The following is a 26,725-nucleotide window of genomic DNA, read 5'->3' as shown; positions in this document are numbered from 1 at the left end:
CTTTCAGTTCTTCAGGGGGTTCCGTTTGAACCCTTACATTCCGTTGATATTAAGTTATTATCTTGGAAAGTTTTGTTTTTAGTTGCGATTTCTTCTGCTAGAAGAGTCTCAGAATTTTCTGCTCTGCAGTGTTCTCCTCCTTATCTGGTGTTCCATGCAGATAAGGTGGTTTTACGTACTAAACCTGGTTTTCTTCCAAAAGTTGTTTCTAACAAAAACATTAACCAGGAGATTATCGTACCTTCTCTGTGTCCAAAACCAGTTTCAAAGAAGGAACGTTTGTTGCACAATTTGGATGTTGTTCGCGCTCTAAAATTCTATTTAGATGCTACAAAGGATTTTAGACAAACATCTTCCTTGTTTGTTGTTTATTCAGGTAAAAGGAGAGGTCAAAAAGCAACTTCTACCTCTCTCTCTTTTTGGATTAAAAGCATCATCAGATTGGCTTACGAGACTGCCGGACGGCAGCCTCCCGAAAGAATCACAGCTCATTCCACTAGGGCTGTGGCTTCCACATGGGCCTTCAAGAACGAGGCTTCTGTTGATCAGATATGTAGGGCAGCGACTTGGTCTTCACTGCACACTTTTACCAAATTTTACAAGTTTGATACTTTTGCTTCTTCTGAGGCTATTTTTGGGAGAAAGGTTTTGCAAGCCGTGGTGCCTTCCATTTAGGTGACCTGATTTGCTCCCTCCCTTCATCCGTGTCCTAAAGCTTTGGTATTGGTTCCCACAAGTAAGGATGACGCCGTGGACCGGACACACCTATGTTGGAGAAAACAGAATTTATGTTTACCTGATAAATTTCTTTCTCCAACGGTGTGTCCGGTCCACGGCCCGCCCTGGTTTTTTTAATCAGGTCTGATATTTTATTTTCTTTAACTACAGTCACCACGGTACCATATGGTTTCTCCTATGCAAATATTCCTCCTTAACGTCGGTCGAATGACTGGGGTAGGCGGAGCCTAGGAGGGATCATGTGACCAGCTTTGCTGGGCTCTTTGCCATTTCCTGTTGGGGAAGAGAATATCCCACAAGTAAGGATGACGCCGTGGACCGGACACACCGTTGGAGAAAGAAATTTATCAGGTAAACATAAATTCTGTTTTTTACCTCCCACTGCATCATGTGACAGCCACCATCCAATCACCAAATGCATATACCTATACTCTGTGGATTCTTGCACATGCTCAATATGAGCTGAGGCCTCAGAAAGTGTGCAAGTTAAAGGGATATAAAACCTAACATTTGTATTTCATTATTTGATAGAGCAGGCAATTTTAAACAAATTTCTAATTTATTTATATTCTCAATTTGTCTTTGTTTTCTTGGTATCTTTGTTGACATAAGCCCAGGAGCCTGTTCGTTTCTGGAGCACTATATGGCAGCAGTTTTGCAAGAATGTTATCCATTTGCAAGAGCACTAGATGGCAGCACTATTTCCTGCCATGTAGTGCTTGAGATGCCTACCTAGGTATCCAACAAAGAATACTATGGGAAAAAAGCAAATAATAGAAGCAAATTGGAAACCTTTTTATTTATTTTTAAATTATTTGCTCTGCCTGAATCACAATTTTTGTTTTTTACTTAATATCCCTTTAAGACTGTGCATATTTGGATAATGGAAGTGAATTTGAAAGTTGTTTGCTCTATATAAATCATGAAAGTTTAATTTTGACTTAAGTGTCCCTTTAAAATAGGTGTTTAAAACGTGGTCTGCACTGTTATCTGTTTTGTAGTTTAGTATTCTTTTATGGATCTTGTTTCTGATTGCATATCATTCTTTTTCTAAGGACAACAATGTTGTTTCTTTCCAGATACAAGATAAGCAGAGTGTAAAATGTGTATAAAGTATATACCATCAGCTATATATCTTACAGGAGTTAATATAAGTCTCATCATTAGTACTGCATGCTTTACCTAAATCAAATAAATGTTTTTCCTTAAGAAATCTTAACCTACACAGAGGACAAAAGGAACTATCCTTGTAGGCAACAGGTGCGCAATTAGTGAAGCTGTGTGCCTGCAAACGCCACTTGTGATGTTGCATCGAACAGTGAAATTTACCTTTGCACAAAAGCTTCCTTGTGCATTGCCACCCCCTACTCTGGCACAACCAATTATGCTAGAACAGGGCAAATTAATCACCCAGAGTGAGCGAGTGTCAGGGTGATTGATCTCACCACCTTTGAAGTGGACAGAGAGAAAAAAGAAGCAGTTTCTGCTCATTAAATATGTGGCAGCAGACTTGCTCCACATAGCCCAAAAAGCTCAGAATACAGCTGTATAAATCTAGCCCAAAAAATAAATTTAGGTTTCATGATTTCTAAATCTAGTGATGTCTTTATACAATGGAAAAATGCAAATAGAACAGTTTGCGGCTGATACGCATTTCACACGTTCACATCCCCCTCAAGGTGTTTCTTTTTTAAGACACGATGAGTCCATGAATCATCTTAATTACTAATGGGATATTCACCTCCTGGTTAGCAGGAGGAGGCAAAGAGCACCACAACAGAGCTGTTAAATAGCTCCTCCCTTCCCTCCCACTCCAGTCATTCTCTTTGCCTACGTTAGTGATAGGAAGAAATTCTCACTGCGCCTCCCATATACTGTTGCTGCCCTAACCTGGAAAAATCTGAGGGATATTACTCAGTGTTTTCTTTTAATCCTCAGGTCCATGTGAGGAGTAGGACTTCAAAAACCTGGGAGCTGCCTTTGCTGTAGGCAGACTGTGAGGTAAGTGCTGCTTTTTATTTCTGGGGTTAAAAGAAAAAAGAAGAACTCAGAAGAAGTTGGCCACTCACATTGTAAATGGGAAGCCCTTAGTTTATTTTATTCAGGTATGAATTCTCCTTTAGGTTTGGGAGACTATACTCGACATACGGTCACTAGGGCGACGGCAAATTGATTTGATGCGTTGTCTGATGCTACTAAATCAGAAACTCCCCTGGATAAAATCCAGGATAGGATAAAAGCTTTCATATTGGCTAATCTTTTTATTTCAAATTTTTCCTTTCAAGTTATCAAACTTGGAGCTTTCTCTGTTCCAGCTCTCAGAGCTTCATGGTTAGAGTCTTGTTCTACGGATATATGCTCTAAGTCTAAACTTTTAGTTATTCCTTACCAGGGACCGGTTGACGGAAATAATCTCTTTTGAAAATTTAAACAATTGCAAAATACAGGGTCTGGGTTTTTTATCCCAATCAGGTTGTGATTCCCAAAAAAAAGAGGGAATCTTCAGACCACTTTTTAGATTTCAAGAGTCTAAACAATTTTCTTAGGGTTCTGCCCTTCAAGATGGAAACTATTTGTTCCATTCTTTCCTTGATCCAAGAGGGTCAATTTATGACAACAGTGGATTATAGGATGTGTAACATCATGAGCCATTCACAGGTTCTAAGGTTTGCCTTTCTGGACAAACGCTTCTAGTTTGTGACTCTCTTCCTTTCGGTCTTGCGACAGCTTCAGAGTTTTCACAAGGGCTCTGGGATCGCTGTTGGCAGTGCTTCGATTACGAGGCATTGCAGTGGCGCCCTATCTGGACGACATCCTAGTCCAGGTGCCGTCCTTACAGCGAGCAAGATTTCACTCGGACATGGTGTTATCCTTCCCGCGATCTCATGGGTGGAAGGTAAATTTGGAAAAGTTTTCCTTAGTCCCAAGCACAAGGGTAACTTTCTTGAGAATCATAATAGATTCCAGATCATTGAAAACATTTCTCACAGAAGTCAGGAAATCAAAGATTATCTATACTTGTTGAGTCCTTCAGTCCACTCTTCGGCCTTCAGTGACTTATTTCATGGAGGTAATCGGGCTGATGGTGGCGGCAATAGGGGTGTTGAAAATAATCGGCACAATGATGCATCACGATGCAGCCTTTAACGATGCTGCATCGATGCAGTGAAGAGCCGAATCGATTCACGCAATGTCACGTGACCCCTCCTCCAGAAATAAAGTTTTTTTGTTGTCATTTTAATAGCGGCCAGCAGGGGCGTTGCGGTAGTGGGGAGAAGTGAACTGAGTGTCTTGAGGGCGGAGTGAGTGGGAAAAGAAGCCCTCATATACAGCAAATGTTTGCAGCTGTGAATTACGTCCAACTTTGACAGTCAGCAGGCAGGGTAAATATATAATATAGAATGTGCAGGTCCTGCCGTGACAATGATCTTATGACATCTTCCAGCAGTGCTGGCAATAGCACTTCAGTTTCTACGCTCTTCTGCTCTTTAAAAAAATTGAGTAGCTCTTTTTACACAGTGAGTCGCTCCTAACCAGTAGTAAGATCACTAAGGGACATAGAGGTAAATATATTCAGGAAGGAGTACATTATTTAATCAGACAAACACAAGGAAACAAGTTTGTATACATCGATCATGAAAGTGTCTGCTCTCTGAGGAAAAAATATGCAGCGTTAATAAAGGATGTGAAACCCTTTACTAGAGCGAGTTGTTCCTATGAAGAAACACAGGCTTCTGTAGAGAGGGGTGAGCGGTAGTTGCATGTTCAGAGCAGGCGTGCTTTAAACAGAGGCTTGAAATGAAAGTGGCCGCTCAGAATTACCAAGTACCGCCCACCCCTCTCTACACTGAAGCCTGCGTTTCTTCATAGGAACAACTAGCTCTAGTAAAGGGTTTCACATCCTTTATTAATGTCACTGTTTAATATCTGCATATATTTTCTGGTTAATGAATTCCCTGATTTCTACAATCTACTCTTACCCGGGGCCAGAGAGCAGACACTTTCATGATCGTTGTATACAAACTTGTTTCCTTGTGTTTGTCTGATTAAATAATGTACTCCTTCCTGAATATATTTACCTCTATGTCCCTTAGTAATCTTACTACCGGTTAGGAGCGACTCGCTTTGTGCAAAAAGAGTGACTCAACTTTTTTAAAGAACGTAGAAACTGAAGTGCTATTGTCAGCACTGCTGGAAGTTGTCATAAGATCATTGTTCCTTATATAAACAACTCGCTCCTGCAGGACCAGCACATTCTATAGTCCTGTATATAGAAGTGAAGACAGGAAGCAGGAATCCCTGCAAATGCAGGCTGCTTTAGAATTAAGTACACCCTATTTGCACAAATAATACATGTACATCTGAAATGTGTTTTGTATATGTGTGTGTCTGTATGTATGTATGTATGCATATATATTTGTGTGTATTTATATATGTACTCTATATGCTTGTATGTATGTGTGTGTATGCATGTATGTATGTGTGTGTGTGTATCTGTATGTATGTATGTATGTATATATGTATATGCATGTGTATGTATACTATATGTATGTGTGTGCATATACATCTGGTACTCTCCTTATACACAGGTACACATGCTTATACTCATTATGGAGCAGTAGCAATTTATATATATATATATATATATATATATATATATATATATATATATATATATATATATATATATATATATATATATATATATATATATAAAATATGGAATAGAACAAGTTCATGAAAATCATGGGCAGTAATCGTGATGCGTCGCCGAATCAAATCGAATCGTTACCATGATAATCGTAATTGAATCGTGAGAACAGTGAAGATGCGCAGCCCTAGGCGGCAATGGACATCATTCCGTTTGCTCATTTTCATCTCAGACCTCTGCAGCTAAGCATGCTCAGGCAATGGAATGGGGATTATGCAATCTTGTCTCCTCGAATAATTCTGGAACAGGGGACAAGGACCTCTCTTCAATAGTGGTTGTCTCTGAATCACCTCTCCCAGGGGACCTGCTTTCGCAGACCATCTTGGGTGATTGTGACAACAGACACCAGTCTTCTGGGGTGGGGAGCAGTCTGGGGCTCCCTGAAGGCTCAGGGAGTTTGCACTCAGTCAGAGTCTGTTCTTCCTATAAACATTCTTGATCTGAGAGCGATCTACAATGCTTTTCTGGCCTGGTCACAGTTAGCCACGGTCCAGTTTTTCAGGTTCCAGTCGGACAACTTATCTTTAGTTGCTTACATCACTCATCTGTGAGGAACGAGGAGTTCCTTAGCGATGACAGAGGTAGCCAAAATATTCCAGTGGGCAGAAGTCCACTCTTGATACCTATAGACGTTACACTTCCCAGGGGTAAACATAGTTCTCAGGTGGGGTCAACCAGAATTGGTTCTCATGACGTCCTCAAAATGCCAAGCTCCCGAGATACGGGTCGGGGTCCAGGGATCCCAGGTGGAACTGATAGAGGCTCTGGCATTCCCATGGATCTTCAGTCTAGCATACCTATTCCCTCTGTTTACTCTTCTTCCTCTGGTAATTGCTCGAATCAAACAGGAGAGGGCTTCAGTGATTCTCATAGCTCTGACTTGGCCTCGCAGGATTTGGTCTGCGGATCTGGTGGAGATGGCATCTCTACCGCCTTGAAGACTTCCGTTGAGGAAGGATCCTCTGATTCAGGGTCCCTTACTTCATCCAAATCTAGTTTCTCTGAAGCTGCCTGCTTGGAGATTGTACGCTCAATTTTATTCAAGCGAGAATTTTTTCTGATTCGGTCATAGAGACTATGATTCAGGCCTGTAAGCCTGTGACTAGAAGGATTTACCATAAAATTTGGCGTAAATACCTTTTATTGGTGTGAATCTAAGGGCTACTCATGGAGTAGGGTTAGGATTCCTAGACTTTTGTCTTTTCTCCAAGAGGGCTTGTTGAAAGGCTTGTCTATTTTATTACGCAAACGTCTGGCGGATGTTCCAGATGTTCAATCATTTTGTCAGGCCTTGGTTAGGATCAGGACTGTGTTCAAAACAGTTACTCCTCCATGGAGTCTAAATTTAGTTCTCAAAGTTCTTCAGGTTCCGTTTGAGCCTATGCATTCCTTAGATGCATTCCTTAGATATGATGTTACTATCTTGGAAAGTTTTATTTCTTGTAGCTATCGGAGAGTGTCAGAACTCTCAGAGTTACAGTATGAGTCACCTTTCCTTATTTTCCATTCAGATAAGGTAGTTTTACGTACTTAATTAGGATTTCTTCCTAAGGTTGTTTCTGATCGGAACATTAATCATGAGATTGTTGTTCTTTCCTTGTGTCTTAAGAGACTTCTGCACAATTTGGACATGGTCCATGCTTTAAAGTTTTATTTACAGGCGAATAAGAATTTTTGCCAGTCTTCTTTGTTTGTGTTTTTCTTGGGAAAACGTAAGGGACAGAGAGCTTCGGATACTTCTCTTTCTTTTTGGCTAATGAGCATAATACATTTTGCTTATGAGTCTGCTGGACAGCAGCCTCCCGAAAGAGTTGTGGCTTATTTCACAAGGGCTGTTGCTTCCTCATGGGAATTCAAAGCTGTAGTTTCTGTAGAACAGATTTGCAAGGCTGCAACCTGGTCCTCTCTTCACTCTATTTCAAGGTTTTACTAATTTGACTCTTTTGCCTCTGCTGAGGCTGTTTTTGGGAGAAAGGTTCTTCAAGCAGTGGTGTCTTCCATTTAGGTTCCCTGTCTTGTCCCTCCCGTATCATCTGTGTACTCTAGCTTGGATATTGAATCCCATTAGTAATTAAGATGATCCGTGGACTCATCATGTCTAAAAAAAGAAAAGAAAAGAAGGTTGTAGGTTATTGTAAACTTCAGACACCTCTGCACCTTGGCTTTTCCTTTCTCTTCCTAACTTCGGTCAAATGACTGGAGTGGGAGGGAAGGGAGGAGCTATTTAACAGCTCTGCTATGGTGCTCTTTGCCTCCTCCTGCTGACCAGGAGGTGAATATCCCATTAGTAATTAAAATTATCCGTGGACTCATCGTAGCAAAAAATAAATAAATTTATCAGGTAAGCATAAATTTTCTTTTTTAAACACTTTAAGATTGTAAAATAAAATGTATCATTTTTCGTAAAAAAAAACCAAAAACGTTATGTACTATACATTATTTATGCTGTTCTTTTTCCCTGTATTTTTTTCGGATTATTTTGGGGGTTTCCAATACCCATAAATTTCTAAAGAGTAATGGTCCCCGCCATGTTGAAACCTAGGTTTTCCTTCAGAAGTCAATCAGGGACAGATGAAGAGAGCAAACAATAGCTGTGCAGAATACAGAAATGACAACAAAAAAAACACTTTAACATTTGAATATTTTATACATTTATTGCTTGCACTCTTTTTCTGTCCTTATCAGAAGACATTAGATAAGGGAAACATAAGTTTGACTGTGACAGTATGTCTGTGAGGGTCTAATGGTATACTTCTGTTTGAGATGATATTATTAAATATAAAAATACTTAGTTATCAAGCATCCAGATTACTCAGGAGTTAGTTACCTAATATCTTTATTAAAATTTACAGGTATAAAAAGACTCCCCAGACACTAAATATTTTTTTTCTTTTTAATAACCTTGTGTTACAGATTATACATAAATGAAAGGAGGCTTGCAACACAAGTAGCGTAGTTGCTTTTATGGTGACTGTTACTCCAAATGGTTATTTATGCATATGATAATGTACAAACATATCTTCAAACCCCTTGTAGTTATAGACATAGCTTTAGCTTTATTTAAGTTGTCATTAATTTGTGTGGTTCATTTTTCTTATAATATGAGATGAAGCTGTTTGTTATTTTTGTATTCTTTCTATTAAAGGGACGACAGTGGTGATAGCGGCTGTTGTTGAAACTCATACACCTGCTAAAGTGAAAACAACAATGAAGTTGGATTTTCAGTTTGATTCCCTTACATTAAATTTGCAAAGCTCCAGTTCAATTTCTTCTCAGGTAAGAGTAACAGTGGAATACAATCTTCTCAGCTTTATGCAAACATGAAACAACCCACAATGCAAGTGAGCTGTAAAGTAAGCATGTTGTTTTCTTTCTTAAAGGAATATGAAACCCCAAAAAAAATATTTAGTGGTTCAGACAGAGCATACCATTTTAGAAAAGTTTCCAAATTACTTCTATTTTAATATTTGCTTCATTCCCATTATATTCTTTGTTGAAGAGATATCTAGGTAGAAAATAGGGCAGAAAATAGGGCCTCCATCTAGTGCTCTTACAAATGGGTAACATTCTTGCAAAACTGCAAAGAGAACGAAGAAAAAAAATTAATATAAGTAAATTAGAAATGTGTTTAAAATTGCACGTTCTATCTAAATTATGAAAGAAACATTTTGGGTTTCATATCCCTTTAAGATGGTGAGAGTCCACAAGCTCCTTATGTATGGGAATTTAACACCTGGCCTACATGAAGAGGCAAAGACACCCAACATACCAAGAGCTTTTGGTCCATCCCACTTCACTGTATCTCCCTGTCTTTTCTTTGCCTTCACATGAGTAGGTGAAGATTTGAGGTGTTCCAACTTTGTTACCCCTTTAATCCACTTGGAATGCTAAGATAGGAAGAAAGGGGTAAAGAGGAATACTTGAGCTCAATAAAATAATTCTCCTGCGGGCGGGGGGTTTTGTTAATAGCCTGCCACAGATGTCTCAGGGACTGTGCCTCCTTCTGTTTGGCCTTTGTCATTGTACTCCTATGGAAATCCTGTTCTGTTCTATGTAGCACTGGATGGGCTCTCTACAGAAGGCAGAAGAGCTGCAGCTGGGGTAAGCAGTAGAGTGGGTGTCTGTCAGGTAAGTATACACACCCACATAGGCCGCAGGCTATTAGTAGGTGCACATAGAGGGTACATAATATCCACAGTAAGATGGAACAAGGTAAGCTCAGACAGTTTGTAAGGGGCAGCATGTTTGTGCACTTAGACTGTATGCACATTTAGGTTTGTGCACAAAGTTAAAATCAAACATTGGTACTTTAAGGGACAAGTGAGGTCTGTATGCAGTGTTATGTGTACGTGCTTACATTTTGACTTGTATAAGAAAGCTTATTTTATTGTTTTTTCAGTTCTGTTTTTTTGATGTGTGGCGCAGTTCAGCTCTCTATGGCAGTGCAAGTGTTAAACTTTTTTTCCTGCCACATTGCAAAGTTGCGCGCAAGCCTTCTCCTTTACTTCACTAGATAGCTGCCATTTTACAGAGCGTTTGTGTTTTTGTTGATCCGGTTTCGTTGTTCGGCAGGACGGGGTGAGTACTTGGTATACCAAGAAAGAGGGAGGGGTTTCATTGTCTTATTTTGCTCTATATTTGACTATATCGGAGCATAATTTTTGGAAACACTATGTATATATTTGACTTCATTTTCTCTATCATAGTGTGATAGTTATTCTCAGGAACAGCCTTACAGTGTTAGTTTCTGCTGGAACCCCTTATTAAAGAAAACCCTTTCTTTTATTTACACTGCCTGTGCACTTATTTCAAGTTTTCTGTGTCTGTATGGAGCAATCTGGAACTGTTCCTACTACCATGTCCTCAGACCCCTTAGAGGGGAGGTCCACAGATTTTTTGCCTCCTTTAAATAAATGTATACTGTGCAAAGTGGCTACTGATTGCCCTCCAGCACAGCTTTGCAGTTTGTTTAAATTCTGTGTTGCTTTCTCACAAGAGTACACCTGCAATTCCATCTAAGGTATCATGTACCCTATCAGGGGGTTCCTCTCATGAGAGGGGCCTTATGATTTCCCCCAGATTTTAAAGGATTATGTGAGAAATACTGTTACTGAAGTGTTGGTGGCTATGCCCCCTTCAAAAAAGAACAAACATTTATCCTCTCATTCTCTGAACAGGATTTAATTTTGCATTCTACTGACATTTCTAACAAAAATCTTCAGGTTTCAGACTCTGAGGCCCCTGGTTCGTCCTCAGAGGGAGGAGCAGGATTCTAATCCTGATCATGATTATGATACGGTTTGCTTTAAGATCAAGATTGAGCATTCAGGAAGTTTTGCAAACTTTAGGAGTTCAGGAACCTAAGCAGGTGGAGGATAAATCTGTTAAGCAGTTTGATTTCATTTTAAACCTACAGCAAAATCTGTGGAGGTATTTCCTATTCTGGATGCTGTATCTGAAATTATTTCCAAGGAATGGAACAAACCGTGTATTCCTTATTTACCCTCCCAAAGTTTAAGAAGATGTTTCCAATTCCTAATGACAATTTAGAGCTCTGGGAGTCCATTCTGAAAGTTAATGGAGCTATCTCCACATTGGCTAAGAGAACTACAATCTGATTTCGGAAGAACCCCATTAGAGGATATTCTGGATCATGTAACATTTCTCAGGCTTGCTAACTTTTATTTTTGATTTAATAATTGAAATTATTTGTATCAATGTTAAAAATATGGCTTTGACTGTTTTAAAAATTAAAATCGGTTTTAAAAAAATTTAAAGTCGGCTCACATGGTCTCTAAGAGTAGACTTCTCTCCTTCCCTTTTAAGGGGAAAATTATATTTGGACTTGGTTTAGATGTTATAATTTATACTGTTACTGGAGGAAAGGGATTCTTTCTTCCTCAAGAAAAGAGATCAAGGTGTAAAGGTAGATCTACTAATAGATTTAGTGCCTTTTATAACTCCAAAAATCAAAAGTTCTCTTCTTCGCAGAAATCTGTGAAATCTTCATACCTATTCTGGTTTGAAACAAAATAAGAAGCTGTCTACTACAAAGTCAGTATGAAATTCATTCTCATATTATCTTCTGGTAGGGTGCAGATTTAGCCTTTTTCAGGAGGCCTAGTCACAGTCATTTCAGTATCCCTGGGTACTCAGCATAGTATCTCAGGGTTATCGAATAGGATTTTGGTCATGGCATCCGAAAGGGAGGTTTCTTCTCTCTCACATTCCAAAGGATATTCCTGCAAAGCCACAACTCCCAGAATCTTTTCCAAAGTTCTAGGTGCTCTGTTTTTAGTAGTCAGATTTCCGGGTACAGCAGTTGCTCTTTACTTGGCCGATATATTGGTTGAAGCGTCATCTTGACCTTTGGCAGTAAGTCATACCAGCAGACTACTGGCGTTTCTTCGTAGTCATGGATAGAAAATAAATGTTTGCTGACTCAGACAAAAGTCACCTTTTTGGGGGTGATTATAGATTTTTCCATGCGACTTGTATCTAACAGAACAGCGCAAAATTACAAACATCCTGTCGAATTCTTCAGTTTATGTCTCATCCTTCGGTAGCCTTGTGCTATCTCTTTTCGCCCGTTTTCACTTGCACCCTCTTCAGCTATGAATGCTGAAGCAGTGAGGTGGGGATTATGCTCTTCTTTCTCAGATCATTCATTTACCCCTTCTGGTCAGTCAGTTCCTATTTTGGTGGACCTTCAATCAAAATATATCTCTGGGAATGTAATTTCAACATCCCTCATCATGGATGATAATTACCACAAAAGCCAGTCTCTTGGGTTTGGGAGAGGTCTAGGGACCTCTGAGTTCGCAGGGAATTTGGTTTCTTCATGAGGCGAGGTTACCTATCAATGTTCTAGAACTCTGTGCGATCTTCAAAGCTCTTTAGACTTTTCTCTTCTCAAGTTGGAAATCTACATTTGTTTTAAAAACAGACAATATTATTGCAGTAGCATACATAAATTGTCAAGGGGCACTCGCAGTGTCCTGGTGATAAATGCGGTTTCACATATTGTGCTGGGCAGACACAAATCACTATACAATTTCCACAATTCACATAATCTAGATGTAGTGTGAACTTGAAATATTATTTGCAAGATACTACAAGTTTATTTGTACATTTTCCAGGAAACTGTTAAGGCCAGAAGGCATCAGCAAGGAACGTCTCCTCCACAACATATTACAGCTCATTCTACTAGTTTAGTTCCCACTTCCTGGGCGTTCAAAAATTAATGCTTCAGTGGAACATTTGCAAGGCTGCAACTTGGTCTTTGCACACTTTTAGAAAATGCAACTATTTTGCTGTGTTTGCGTCTTCTGATGCAACATTTGGCAGGAAGGTACTCTAGGCAACCGTGTCTGGTATTCAGTCCCATACTTAAGGAGTTTGTGGACTCTCACCACCTTAAGAAAGAAAACCATAATTTATGCTTACCTGATAAATGCTTGATCTGTTCTTCTCCTCTGCTAGGCTTTACATTTAGACTGGGAAGTACAGGGAAGTCGGAAAGACTAAAATCTCTTGTGTTGGGTCTCTTTGCCTCCTTCTGGTGGCCAGGTGAATTCCCACCACCAAGAAATAAAAGGATTTATCAGGTAAGAATAATTTATGTTTTTGAAATATGCATTAAGTATCACTACATATAATGGCAGTACTTGTACATGAATGTAAAAAAAAAAGGTAAAATGTGGTATTAATTTGTATATTCAGTACAGTTGTTATTTGTGACCTGTTTACAAATGAATGCTTGATACAATTTCTTTATAGATAATGTCTCTGCTACTGAATTACCTTCAGTATTAAAGGGACAGGATACCCAAATGTTGAAGCACTTGAAAGTGAATCAGCTGTAAAAAGATGACTAGAAAATATCACCTGAACATCTATATGTAAAAAAGAAAGATATTTTACCTCAAAAAGTCCTAAGTATTAACACCCCATTGTAAAGGACAAGCAGCAAATCAGTATGCTTGTCCCGGGACCTGCAAGGGAGCGTGCCTCATGCACACTCATGTTATTTCCCTATTAATTTGTATATTCAGTATAGTTATTTGTCACCTCTAAATGACCTGATTACAAATGAATGCTTGATACAATTTCTATATAGATAAGGTCTCTGCTCCTGAATTACCTTTAGCATTAAAGGGACAGGATACCCAAATGTTGACGCACTTGAAAGTGATGCAGCTGTAAAAAGCTGACTACAAATTATCACCTAAACATCTATATGTAAAAAATAGATATTTTACCTCAAGTCCTAAGTATTACACCCCATTGTAAAGGGACTTTAAGCCCCAAATCACTATGCTTGTCCAAGGACCTGCAAGGGATCGTGCCTCATGCATACTCATGTTATTTCCCTATTCAAGTTAAGGAAGTTTACTATGAAATCTCATGATATCACAGTAAAACAGTTCATGACCTCAGCACTGCTGATGCTGATTGGCTGCTGTTCATTTCTTTGTCTTTTTTTTTTTTTTTTTTTAAACCTGCAGCTGGGCAGTAACTGAAAGATAACTTTTTACAGAACACTTACTCTGGTGAGCTGAGGATTATTTTTAGGTAAAATATCTTCCTTTTTTACATATAGATGTTCAGGGGATATTTTCCTGTCAGCTGTTTACAGTTATGCTGCCTCACTTTCAAGTGATTTAGCATATAAGTATTATGTCCCTTTAAGTTGTATGTGCTACACAAAATTCTATTTTGTATTTTATTTACAGCCAAGGGATTATTTTTCTTGCCTTTTTGTTAAACATAATATATATTGACACTATATTAATATGTATAATATATGTAGTGATATAATATTTATTATCCAGTGATGCAGAACTAAATTTATGTAAAACTTAGATTGACTATTGTGTATATCAGGTAGTTAAAAAGAAACTAATTTACATATATTTTAAAAAGTATTATAATATTTTTAGTTTAAATGGGCAGTGAAGTCAAAAATAAACTTTTATAATTCATATAGGGCATGCAATTTTAAACAACTTTCCAATTTACTTTTTCCTCAGATTTGCTTTGTTCTTTTGGTATTCTTTCTTGATTGTTAAACCTAGGTAGGCTCATATTCTTGAAGGCCCGTTCTTATGTCAGTACATTTTGACAGATTTTCACTGCTTGACAGTGCTAGTTTATGTGTGCATATAGATAACATTGTGCTCACTCCCATGGAGTTGTTAATAAGTCAGCACTGATTGGCTAAAATGCAAGTCTGTCAAAAGAACTGAAATAAGGTGACGGTCTGCAGAGGCTTAAATGCAAGGGAATCAAAGAGGTAAAAAGTATATTAATATAACAGTGTTTGTTATGCAAAAAGTGGAGAATGGGTAGTAAAGGGATTATCTTTCTTTTTTAAAGTATAACAATTCTGAAGTAGACTGCCCCTTTAATTCTAATATAACATGGAATATGTCTATGTTACTAAACGATTGTCTTGCATTTATTGCTCTTTCTTTAAAGGGCCATGCTTTCCTTTTTTGGTAAGTTGTTGCAGTCTGCAATGCTAATATTTCATTTATTCCCATTAGCAGTGCAATTGGAGGAAATAAGTATTAAGGAGACCTTATATTAGTATGTATTTAGGTAAATACAGTTAGATTCATTTTGCTATATGCTTTTGTTTGCAAAAATATTTTTTAAAAATTATCTGTGCTTGACGGCTACGTTTTAACATGCTTGTAAGCTGTCACTGAGACAACGGAAGGCATCATGTATGCACCCCATGTGCTTTTAGTGCTGCAGTGGAAAAACTGAAGCTTGGAGCATGTGTGGGAGGCAAGTGCATATTATACACTAAACCTAATATTCTGAGAATGTTATAAAATTATCACCCTAGACCACTGGTTTTCAAACCTGCCCTCAGGCCTCCCTAACAGGCCAGATTTTAAGGATTACCTTGGATGAGATCAGGTTAATAACCATGTTTACTAGTCAGCTTATTATTTCACCTGTGCTACAGTTCAGATATCCTCCAAATCTGGCCTGTTAGGGAGGCCTGAGTATAGGTTTGTAAGCCCCTGCTCTAGGGCAGGGGCTTACAGACCTGTCATCAGGCCTCCCTAGCAGGCCATATTTTCAGGATATCTGAACTTGAGCGCAGGTGAAATAATTAGCTGATTAGTAAACATGGTTATTAACCTGCTCTCACCCAAGGTGCATTTGTCTTGCGTTCATCATGACAGCACATGAAGGTGGATATCATTCTAGAGAACTGAGATAACAGCCATCTAGCTGATGAAAGACATAAACTTCACACCAACTATGCAAATTAAGACTTCTCCAGTTTGTTTAAAGTTTCTGCTTGGAGAAAACATTTCCTTGGTACTCTACCTGATTATTTTAATCTTAATACTCTATCACTTCCTTCTCTAAGCAATCTTACAATGCCTCTTGGTACATCATGGTTCATGCTAATTCTTTATCACACAATATACCTCAAGCTCTTCCCTTATCTACATGCTGTTCCTCACTCCTGTTTGTGCTCTCAATCAATTACAGAGAGGTCCTATGTGCATTCTCATTATGGCTGGGACCTAGAATAAGGGTTGGCCATTACAGATTGTATACAACACCTCCAGACAGCTATAAAACAGCAGCTTAACATTTCTTCTAGCAATATCTACACTTCCCCATTGTGACCACAAGACTGATGTTTTCATGTTTCAAAACTTTCTTTTACTTTTTTCTGACATGCCTCAGAGGTTGACTCTTTAATACAGAATCTTTTTTTTATTAGATGTGTTAATACTCTATAGGCAGCTTTAAGAACTTGTCCTCACAAACAAGTAAAACAAAAAAAATAAAGGGACAGTTTACTTGAAAATTGTTATTGTTTAAAAAGATAAATAATCCCTTTATTACCCATTCCCCAGTTTTCCATAACCAACACAGTTATATTAATATACTTTTTTACCTCTGTAATTACCTGTAACTAAGCCCCTGCAGACTGCCCCTTATCTCAGTGCTTTTTACAAGCTTGCATCTCAGCAAATTAGTGCTCACTCTATGCATAACTGTATGTCAGTGAGAACAATGATATATATATATATATATATGGCACACATGAACTAGCACTGTCTGGCTGTATATTGCAAGATTTACAAAGCTTATAAAAAGCACTGATATAAGAGATGGCTTGCATGGGCTTAGAAACAGACAAACTTAGGTGTTATACAGTATATTAATATAACAATATTGGTTATGCAAAGCTGAAGAATAAATAGTAAAAGAATTATCTATCTTTAAAAAAAAAAAAAAAAGTAGACTGTCCCTTTAATTGTGTGTTAAAAAACCAAACAAAAAAAACTGCCTTATTTTTTTTTTTTATCAAATTAAATTCCATTAAATTGAATTTCTCTTGTTAAGTGTGTTCAGTCCACGGGTCATCCATTACTTATGGGATATATTCTCCTTCCCAACAGGAAGTTGCAAGAGGATCACCCAAGCAGAGCTGCTATATAGCTCCTCCCCTCACATGTCATACCCAGTCATTCTCTTGCAACTCTCAACAAAGAAGGAGGTCGTGAGAGGAGTTAGGAGTTTTTTACTTAATTATTCTACAATCAAAAGTTTGTTATTTTAAATGGCACCGGAGTGTGCTGTTTTTTCTTTCAGGCAGTATTTAGAAGAAGAATCTGCCTGCGTTTTCTATGATCTTAGCAGACGTAACTAAGATCCACTGGCTGTTCTCGCATTCTGAGGAGTGGGGTAACTTCAGAAAAGGGAATAGCTTGCGGGGTCCCCCGCAAATGAGGTATGTGCAGTAAAATATTTTCTAGGAATGGAATTGACTAAGAAAACACTGCTGATACCCATATGATGTAAGTACAGCCTTAAATGCAGTAGTAGCGACTGGTATCAGGCTGGTAAATGTATGCGCAGTAGAGTTATTTTCTAGGGAATAGAATTTGACTGAAAAAATACTGTTAGTACTGAAATAATGTATGAGCCTTAACTGCAGTAGAAGCGACTGGTAGCAGGCTTAGTGATAACTTTACATAACATTGAAATGTTTGTTTTTAAAACGTTTACTGGCATGTTAATCGTTTTGTGAGGTACTTTGGTGATAAATCTTTTGGGGCATGATTTTTTTCCACATGGCTAACGTATATTTCTACATAGAAACCGTTATATCAGGTCTCCCACTGTTGTGATATAAGTGGGAGGGGCCTTCTTTAGCGCCTTGTTGCGCAGTTAAAATTCAATCACAGTTCTTCCTCCTTGATCCAGGACGTCTCCAGAGAGCTCAGGGGTCTTCAAAATTCATTTTTGAGGGAGGTAATCAGTCACAGCAGATCTGTGACAGTGTGTTTGACTGAGAGAAAAACGTTATCTGTTAAATTGGTATTAAGGGGTTAATCATCCTTTTGCTAGTGGGTGCAATCCTCTGCTAATTTCATACGTTTACTGTAAAAATTTGGTTGCTATAACTGAATTAGTTCATTGTTAATTCAACTGTGACAGTTTTTTTGTGTGTTTAAAAGCCAAGCAGCGTTTTTTATATTGCTTGAAAACTTATTGAAGGTATTTTCCAAGCTTGCTAGTCTCATTGCTAGTCTGTTTAAACATGTCTGATACAGATGAATCTGCCTGTTCATTATGTTTAAAAGCCAATGTGGAGCCCAATAGAAATATGTGTACCAATTGTATTGATGTTACTTTAAATAAAAGTCAGTCTTTACCGGTAAAGAAATTATCACCAGACAACGAGGGGGAAGTTATGCCGCCTAACTCTCCTCACGTGTCAGTACCTTCGCCTCCCGCTCAGGAGGTGCGTGATGTTGTGGCGCCAAGTACATCAAGGCCCTTACAAATCACTTTGCAAGATATGGCTAATGTTATGACTGAAGTATTATCTAAATTGCCTGAGTTAAGAGGCAAGCGCGATAGCTCTGGGTTAAGGACAGAGCGCACTGATGACACGAGAGCCATGTCCGATACTGCGTCACAAATTACAGAACATGAGGACGGAGAGCTTCATTCTGTGGGTGACGGATCTTATCCAGGGAGACCGGATTCAGAAATTTCAAATTTTAAATTTAAGCTTGAGAACCTCCGTGTATTGCTAGGGGAGGTGTTAGCGGCTCTGAATGATTGTGACACGGTTGCAATCCCAGAGAAATTATGTAGGCTGGATAAATACTATGCGTTACCAGTGTGTACTGACGTTTTCCCTATACCTAAAAGGCTTACAGAGATTATTAGCAAGGAGTGGGAGAGACCAGGTGAGCCTTTTTCCCCTCCTCCGATATTTAGGAAAATGTTCCCAATAGACGCTACCACACGGGACTTATGGCAGACGATCCCTAAGGTGGAGGGAGCAGTTTCTACTTTAGCTAAGCGTACCACTATCCCGGTGGAGGATAGTTGTGCTTTTTCAGATCCAATGGATAAAAAATTAGAAGGTTACCTTAAGAAAATGTTTGTTCAACAAGGTTTTATATTACAGCCCCTTGCATGCATTGCGCCCGTCACTGCTGCGGCGGCATTCTGGTTTGAGTCTCTGGAAGAGGCTATTCGCACAGCACCATTGGATGAGATCATGAACAAGCTTAAAGCAATTAAGCTAGCTAATGCTTTTGTTTCGGACGCCGTTGTGCATTTAACCAAACTAACGGCTAAGAACTCCGGATTCGCCATCCAGGCACGAAGAGCCCTATGGCTTAAATCCTGGTCAGCAGATGTGACTTCTAAATCTAAATTGCTTAATATTCCTTTCAAAGGGCAAACCCTTTTCGGGCCCGGCTTGAAAGAAATTATTGCTGACATTACTGGAGGTAAGGGGCACTCCCTTCCTCAGGACAGGGCCAAATCAAAGGCCAAACAGTCTAATTTTCGTGCCTTTCGTAATTTCAAGGCAGGAGCAGCATCAACTTCCTCCGCCCCAAAACAGGATAGGAACTGCTGCTCGTTACAGACAGGGTTGGAAAGGCAACCAGTCCTGGAACAAGGGCAAGCAGGCCAGAAAGCCTACTTCTGCCCCTAAGACAGCATGAAGAAAGGGCCCCCTATCCGGAAACGGATCTAGTGGGGGGCAGACTTTCTCTCTTTGCCTAGGCTTGGGCAAGAGATGTCCAGGATCCCTGGACGTTGGAGATCATATCTCAGGGGTACCTTCTGGATTTCAAAGCTTCTCCTCCACAAGGGAGATTTCATCTGTCAAGGTTTTCAACAAACCTAATAAAGAAAGAGGCATTTCTACAATGTGTACAAGACCTCTTAGTAATGGGAGTGATCCACACGGTTCCGCGGACGGAACAAGGGCAAGGTTTTTACTCAAATCTGTTTGTGGTTCCCAAAAAAGAGGGAACCTTCAGACCAATCTTGGATCTAAAGATCTTAAACAAGTTCCTAAGGGTTCCATCGTTCAAAATGGAAACTATTCGAACCATCCTACCCATGATCCAAGAGGGTCAATATATGACCACAGTGGACTTAAAGGATGCCTACCTTCACATACCGATTCACAAAGATCATTATCGGTACCTAAGGTTTGCCTTTCTAGACAGGCATTACCAGTTTGTAGCTCTTCCCTTCAGGTTAGCTATGGCCCCGAGAATTTTTACAAAGGTTCTGGGCTCGCTTCTGGCGGTGCTAAGACCGCGAGGCATAGCGGTGGCTCCGTACCTAGACGACATTCTGATACAAGCGTCAAGTTTTCAAAATGCAAAGTCTCATACAGAGATAGTTCTAGCATTTCTGAGGTTGCATGGGTGGAAAGTGAACATGGAAAAGTGTTCTCTTTTACCACTCACAAGGGTTCCCTTTCTAGGGACTCTTATAGATTCTGTAGAGATGAAGATTTACCTGACGGAGTCCAGGTTAACAAAACTTCTAAATGCTTGCCGTGTCCTTCACTCCATTCCACGCCCGTCAGTGGCTCAATGCATGGAAGTAATCGGCTTAATGGTAGCGGCAATGGACATAGTGCCATTTGCGCGCCTGCATCTCAGACCGCTGCAATTATGCATGCTAAGTCAGTGGAATGGGGATTACTCAGATTTGTCCCCTATACTAAATCTGGATCAAGAGACTAGAGATTCTCTTCTCTGGTGGTTGTCTCGGGTTCATCTGTCCAAAGGAATGAATTTTCGCAGGCCAGATTGGACGATTGTAACAACAGATGCCAGCCTACTAGGCTGGGGCGCAGTCTGGAACTCCCTGAAGGCTCAGGGATCGTGGACTCAGGAGGAGAAACTCCTCCCTATCAATATTCTGGAATTAAGAGCAATATTCAATGCTCTTCTGGCTTTGCCACAGTTAGCAACACTGAGGTTCATCAGATTTCAGTCGGACAACATCACGACTGTGGCTTACATCAACCATCAAGGGGGAACCCTAGCGATGTTAGAAGTCTCGAAGATAATTCGCTGGGCAGAGTCTCACTCTTGCCACCTGTCAGCGATCTACATCCCAGGCGTGGAGAACTGGGAGGCGGACTTTCTAAGTCACCAGACCTTTCATCCGGGGGAGTGGGAACTTCACCCGGAGGTATTTGCTCAACTGATTCTTCGTTGGGGCGAACCGGAACTGGATCTCATGGCATCTCGCCAGAACGCCAAGCTTCCTTGTTACGGATCCAGGTCCAGGGACCCGGGAGCGGTGCGGATAGATGCACTAGCAGCCCCTTGGGTTTTCAACATGGCTTATGTGTTTCCACCGTTTCCGTTGCTGCCTCGACTGATTGCCAAGATCAAACAGGAGAGAGCATCGGTGATTCTGATAGCGCCTGCGTGGCCACGCAGGACCTGGTATGCAGACCTAGTGGACATGTCGTCCTGTCCACCATGGTCTCTGCCTCTGAGGCAGGACCTTCTAATTCAGGGTCCTTTCAACCATCCAAACCTAATTTCTCTGAGGCTGACTGCATGGAGATTGAACGCTTAATTCTATCAAAGCGTGGTTTTTCGGAGTCGGTTATTGATACATTAATACAGGCTCGGAAACCTGTTACCAGAAAAATTTACCATAAGATATGGCGTAAATATTTATACTGGTGTGAATCCAAGAGTTACTCATGGAGTAAGGTTAGGATTCCTAGGATATTGTCTTTTCTACAAGAGGGTTTAGAAAAGAGTTTATCCGCTAGTTTGTTAAAGGGACAGATTTCTGCTCTGTCTATTCTTTTACACAAACGTCTGGCAGAAGTTCCAGACGTTCAGGCTTTTTGTCAGGCTTTAGCTAGGATTAAGCCTGTGTTTTAGACTGTTGCTCCGCCATGGAGCTTAAACTTAGTTCTTAAAGTTCTCCAAGGTGTTCCATTTGAACCCCTTCATTCCAGTGATATTAAGCTGTTATCTTGGAAAGTTCTGTTTTTGATGGCTATTTCCTCGGCTCGAAGAGTCTCTGAGTTATCTGCCTTACATTGTGATTCTCCTTATCTGATTTTCCATTCAGACAAGGTAGTTCTGCGTACTAAACCTGGGTTTTTACCTAAGGCAGTTTCTAACAGGAATATCAATCAGGAGATTGTTGTTCCATCATTATGTCCTAATCCTTCTTCAAAGAAGGAACGTCTTTTGCATAATCTGGATGTGGTCCGTGCCCTGAAGTTCTACTTACAGGCAACTAAAGATTTTCGGCAAACTTCTTCTCTGTTTGTCGTTTATTCTGGACAGAGGAGAGGTCAAAAGGCTTCGGCCACCTCTCTCTCTTTTTGGCTTCGTAGCATAATACATTTAGCCTATGAGACTGCTGGACAGCAGCCCCCTGAAAGAATTACAGCTCATTCCACTAGAGCTGTGGCTTCCACCTGGGCCTTTAAGAATGAGGCCTCTGTTGAACAGATTTGCAAGGCTGCAACTTGGTCTTCACTTCATACCTTTTCAAAATTTTACAAATTTGACACTTTTGCTTCTTCGGAGGCTGTTTTTGGGAGAAAGGTTCTACAGGCAGTGGTTCCTTCTGTTTAATGTTCCTGCCTTGTCCCTCCCTTCATCCGTGTACTTTAGCTTTGGTATTGGTATCCCATAAGTAATGGATGACCCGTGGACTGAACACACTTAACAAGAGAAAACATAATTTATGCTTACCTGATAAATTTATTTCTCTTGTAGTGTGTTCAGTCCACGGCCCGCCCTGTCTTTTTTGAGGCAGTTCTAAATTTTAATTAAAACTCCAGTCATCACTGCACCCTATAGTTTCTCCTTTCTCGTCTTGTTTCGGTCGAATGACTGGATATGACATGTGAGGGGAGGAGCTATATAGCAGCTCTGCTTGGGTGATCCTCTTGCAACTTCCTGTTGGGAAGGAGAATATATCCCATAAGTAATGGATGACCCGTGGACTGAACACACTACAAGAGAAATAAATTTATCAGGTAAGCATAAATTATGTTTTGTAAAATAAGCAACCTTCGATAAAAATGTAAATATCACTTTTGCCCTCTCTTCGCTGCTCAAAAGTGGAGCAAAGTATTTTACGTTTATGCTGAAAACTAGAAAATCCTTGCAAACTAACCTCTGCTCCAAGTTATTAGTTGCAGACACACTCCACAAACTTACATTTATGTGATTTTGTCACGTGACCCTGACTTAGGGGCTCAACGGATTTTCTAGTAATGCTGGAGACTTATAGCAGTTTGGCTATATAGAATTCCAGCTCCCCCAGTGACAAATGTTTCTCCTCACTGTTGCTCTGGCTGGAGATCTCATCTTATTAAAGGGACAGTCTACACCAAAAATTTTATTGTTTTAAAAGATAGATAATCCCTTTATTACCAATTCCCTAGATTTGCATAACCAACACTGTTATAGAGCACACTGTTATCTATATGACACAGATGAACTAACACCTTCTAGTGGTGAAAAACTGTCAAAATGCATTCAGATTAGAGGCGGCCTTCAAGGTCTAAGAAATTTGCATATGAACCTCCTAGGTTTAGCTTTCAACTAAAAATACCAAGAGAACAAATCAAAATTGGTGAAAAAAGTAAATTGGAAAGTTGTTTAAAATGACATGCCCTATCTGAATCATGAAAGTTTATTTTGAAATAGACTGTCCCTTTAAGTGTTTTGTCGTTCATTTGCCTTTTATCAAGAAAAGTCATCAAGAGGCTCCATTTTAAATAGTCCTTCATCCGATCAAACACATTTTTACATCTTAAAAGGGCATATATCAAAACAAAAGGTCTGCACTCACTGGGCTTATATCAAGTATAAATTTTATTGATATGTGATGTTTCGGGAAATCACAACAATCCCCTTTCTTGGACACAGAGGAAGGGGAGTGTTTTGATCCCTAAAACATCACATATCAATAAACTTTATACTTGATATAAGCCCATCGAGGGGGAATAAATATTCATAACATCACATAAATGTAATTATAATAGCTAAGTTGTCCCACATCAGAATCCTTAGGAGGTGATTTTTTTATTATTTTTTTATAACAGAAATAGTGTATAATCAATCCAGTTTATTTAAAACAGGAAGAAACTGGAAAATAATTTGAAAAACAGGGTAAATTATAATAAAGATGATAATTTTATTACAATAAAATTTAACTCAGGATTTAGACTATAGGGGTCCAAAGTTTTAAATGTATATATTAACTTTGCTTCTTTGTACAACATATTTCTTTCACAGTTACCTTCTCTCCAATTTGGGGTAATTTTACAAACCCCCCCCCCCCCCCAATATAGAATTTATATTATGGTATTCACTAAAGTGTATAGATAACGTAATCTAATTTCCCTTTTTTAATATTAAGTAAATGTTTCCTTATACAATATTATAGTTGTCTACTGTTTTCTTCTCTCAGCTTTTGCATATGTTCTGCTTTATAGATCAGATGGTGGATTCCTTTGTCTTCCTTCCTCTATGTCTATGTCCATTCCTCCTTGTGACTGTTTTTAAGTGCTGTGCATGCCTTGTTCTTTATCCATGAGATTTCTTTATCCATATTTAACCAACATAGGACAGTCTTGCACAGTGGGTTTGGGCCTCTGTCATTATTCTAATGATTGGTAGACTGTCTTACATACTTACATGTAGTCAGACTTACTACTAGTACCTCAAGCCTACAGTATTTTTTTTCTTGCAAGATTAATCTTCTATTTGGTTTCTTGGCATCTCAAATCTGGCTTTTCTATCGGCTTTGGTCAGCCATTTTTCTGACATACTAGGCAGCCAGAAAGGATTAATGTTTTCCTATTACTGCTCACTCTACTGCTTTTTGTTGTGACCTTGTGGGCAGCTTGCTATGAGATAATGCTTGATCGGTTGTTTAAGGCAACCATGTGGTCCTTTTTTCATGCATGTGATGTAGCTGGCCTAGGGTGGAAGTCTGTTGATTCTCGGTAAAAGCACGTTGTTTTAGGCAACCAATAATTCTAATGAATTGTCTAGTATCATCTCTTGTTTTGTGGTCTATAATTAAGTGTAAAGAAAGATTCATTTAATGGTTAAAAAAAACTAAGTTTTATGCGTACCACTTTTATGTTCCTACAAAAATTATTTTCCTGAGCCTCTCATTTCCTCTAGTTGCATATTCAGGATTGTAGAAAATTAAATAGATAAAAGTACATGTATTGCCCTTTAATTTAACTGTTGTTTTTTCTGGAGAATTCTAAAACCTGTTTTTATTTTCAACAGACAAATGCCATTGAAAGAGACAGCAACCTGAAGCTTGCAGAATTCAAATTAGGATTAATTTCAACATCTGTTAAAATGTCGTCTGACGGCACCATGAATGCTGCAGTTAAACTAACAAATTGTACATTGGATGATAAGAGACAAGCGGTTCAGAAAGCTACTCCAAGGTATTATTTTAAAGTAGTAATTGAAGTAATGAGCTTTTGAGTATGGTGTACCCACTCTGTGTCTAATGGTTACTATGGTAGCGTAAAGTTATTAGTATAATGTTTTCATATTGTGTACAATGGTTACTAGGGTAGTGTACAGTTATTAGTATAATGTGTTCATACTGTGTACAATGGTTACTAGGGTAGTGTACAGTTATTAGTATAATGTGTTCATACTGTGTCTAATGGTTACTATGGTAGTGTACAGTTATTAGTATAATGTGTTCATACTGTGTACAATGGTTACTAGCGTAGCGTACAGTTATTAGTATAATGTGTTCATACCGTGTACAATGGTTACTAGCGTAGCGTACAGTTATTAGTATAATGTGTTCATACCATGTACAATGGTTATTAGTATAATGTGTTCATACAGTGTACAATGGTTACTAGCGTAGTGTACAGTTATTAGTATAATGTGTTCATACTGTGTACAATGGTTACTAGGGTAGTGTACGGTTAGTAGTATAATGTGTTCATACTGTGTACAATGGTTACTAGGGTAGTGTACAGTTATTAGTATAATGTGTTCATACTGTGTACAATGGTTACTAGGGTAGTGTACAGTTATTAGTATAATGTGTTCATACTGTGTACAATGGTTACTAGGTTAGTGTACAGTTATTAGTATAATGTGTTCATACTGTGTACAATGGTTACTAGGGTAGTGTACAGTTATTAGTATAATGTGTTCATATTGTGTACAATGGTTACTAGGGTAGTGTACAGTTATTAGTATAATGTGTTCATACTGGCCTAGATTTAGAGTTCGGCGGTAGCCGTCAAAACCAGCGTTAGAGGCTCCTAACGCTGGTTTTGGCCGCCCGCTGGTATTTGGAGTCAGTGATTAAAGGGTCTAACGCTCACTTTACAGCCGCGACTTTTCCATACCGCAGATCCCCCTACGCCATTTGCGTAGCCTATCTTTTCAATGGGATCTTTCTAACGCTGGTATTTAGAGTCGTTTCTGCAGTGAGCGTTAGAGCTCTAACGACAAGATTCCAGCCGCCTGAAAAAAGCAGGAGTTAAGAGCTTTCTGGCTAACGCCGGTTTATAAAGCTCTTAACTACTGTACCCTAAAGTACACTAACACCCATAAACTACCTATGTACCCCTAAACCGAGGTCCCCCCACATCGCCGCCACTCGATTAAAATTTTTAACCCCTAATCTGCCGACCGCCACCTACGTTATACTTATGTACCCCTAATCTGCTGCCCCTAACCCCGCCGACCCCTATATTATATTTATTAACCCCTAACTTGCCCCCCACAACGTCGCCGCAAGCTACTTAAAATAATTAACCCCTAATCTTCCGACCGCAAATCGCCGCCACCTACGTTATCCCTATGTACCCCTAATCTGCTGCCCCTAACATCGCCGACCCCTATGTTATATTTATTAACCCCTAATCTGCCCCCCACAACGTCGCCGACACCTACCTACACTTATTAA

The 26,725-nt window shown here is 39.3% G+C and overlaps 1 protein-coding gene across 4 annotated transcripts in view; it reads left to right on the top strand.

Annotated features, from left to right (window-relative positions):
- VPS13A (vacuolar protein sorting 13 homolog A) overlaps positions 1-26,725 on the top strand; it is a 767,672-nt gene that overhangs the window by 364,772 nt on the left and 376,175 nt on the right. For all 4 annotated transcript variants that reach the window (XM_053702484.1, XM_053702483.1, XM_053702481.1 and 1 more), the window contains exons 36-37: positions 8,595-8,725; positions 25,063-25,229. In XM_053702484.1, the coding sequence (XP_053558459.1) occupies positions 8,595-8,725; positions 25,063-25,229 (298 nt within the window). The remainder of the gene's footprint in view (positions 1-8,594; positions 8,726-25,062; positions 25,230-26,725) is intronic.

Source organism: Bombina bombina, chromosome 2, assembly GCF_027579735.1.
Source record: "Bombina bombina isolate aBomBom1 chromosome 2, aBomBom1.pri, whole genome shotgun sequence".
Lineage (NCBI taxonomy): Eukaryota > Metazoa > Chordata > Amphibia > Anura > Bombinatoridae > Bombina > Bombina bombina.
Note: the sequence above shows the minus strand (reverse complement) of the source record. Positions and strands in the feature narration are given on the sequence as shown.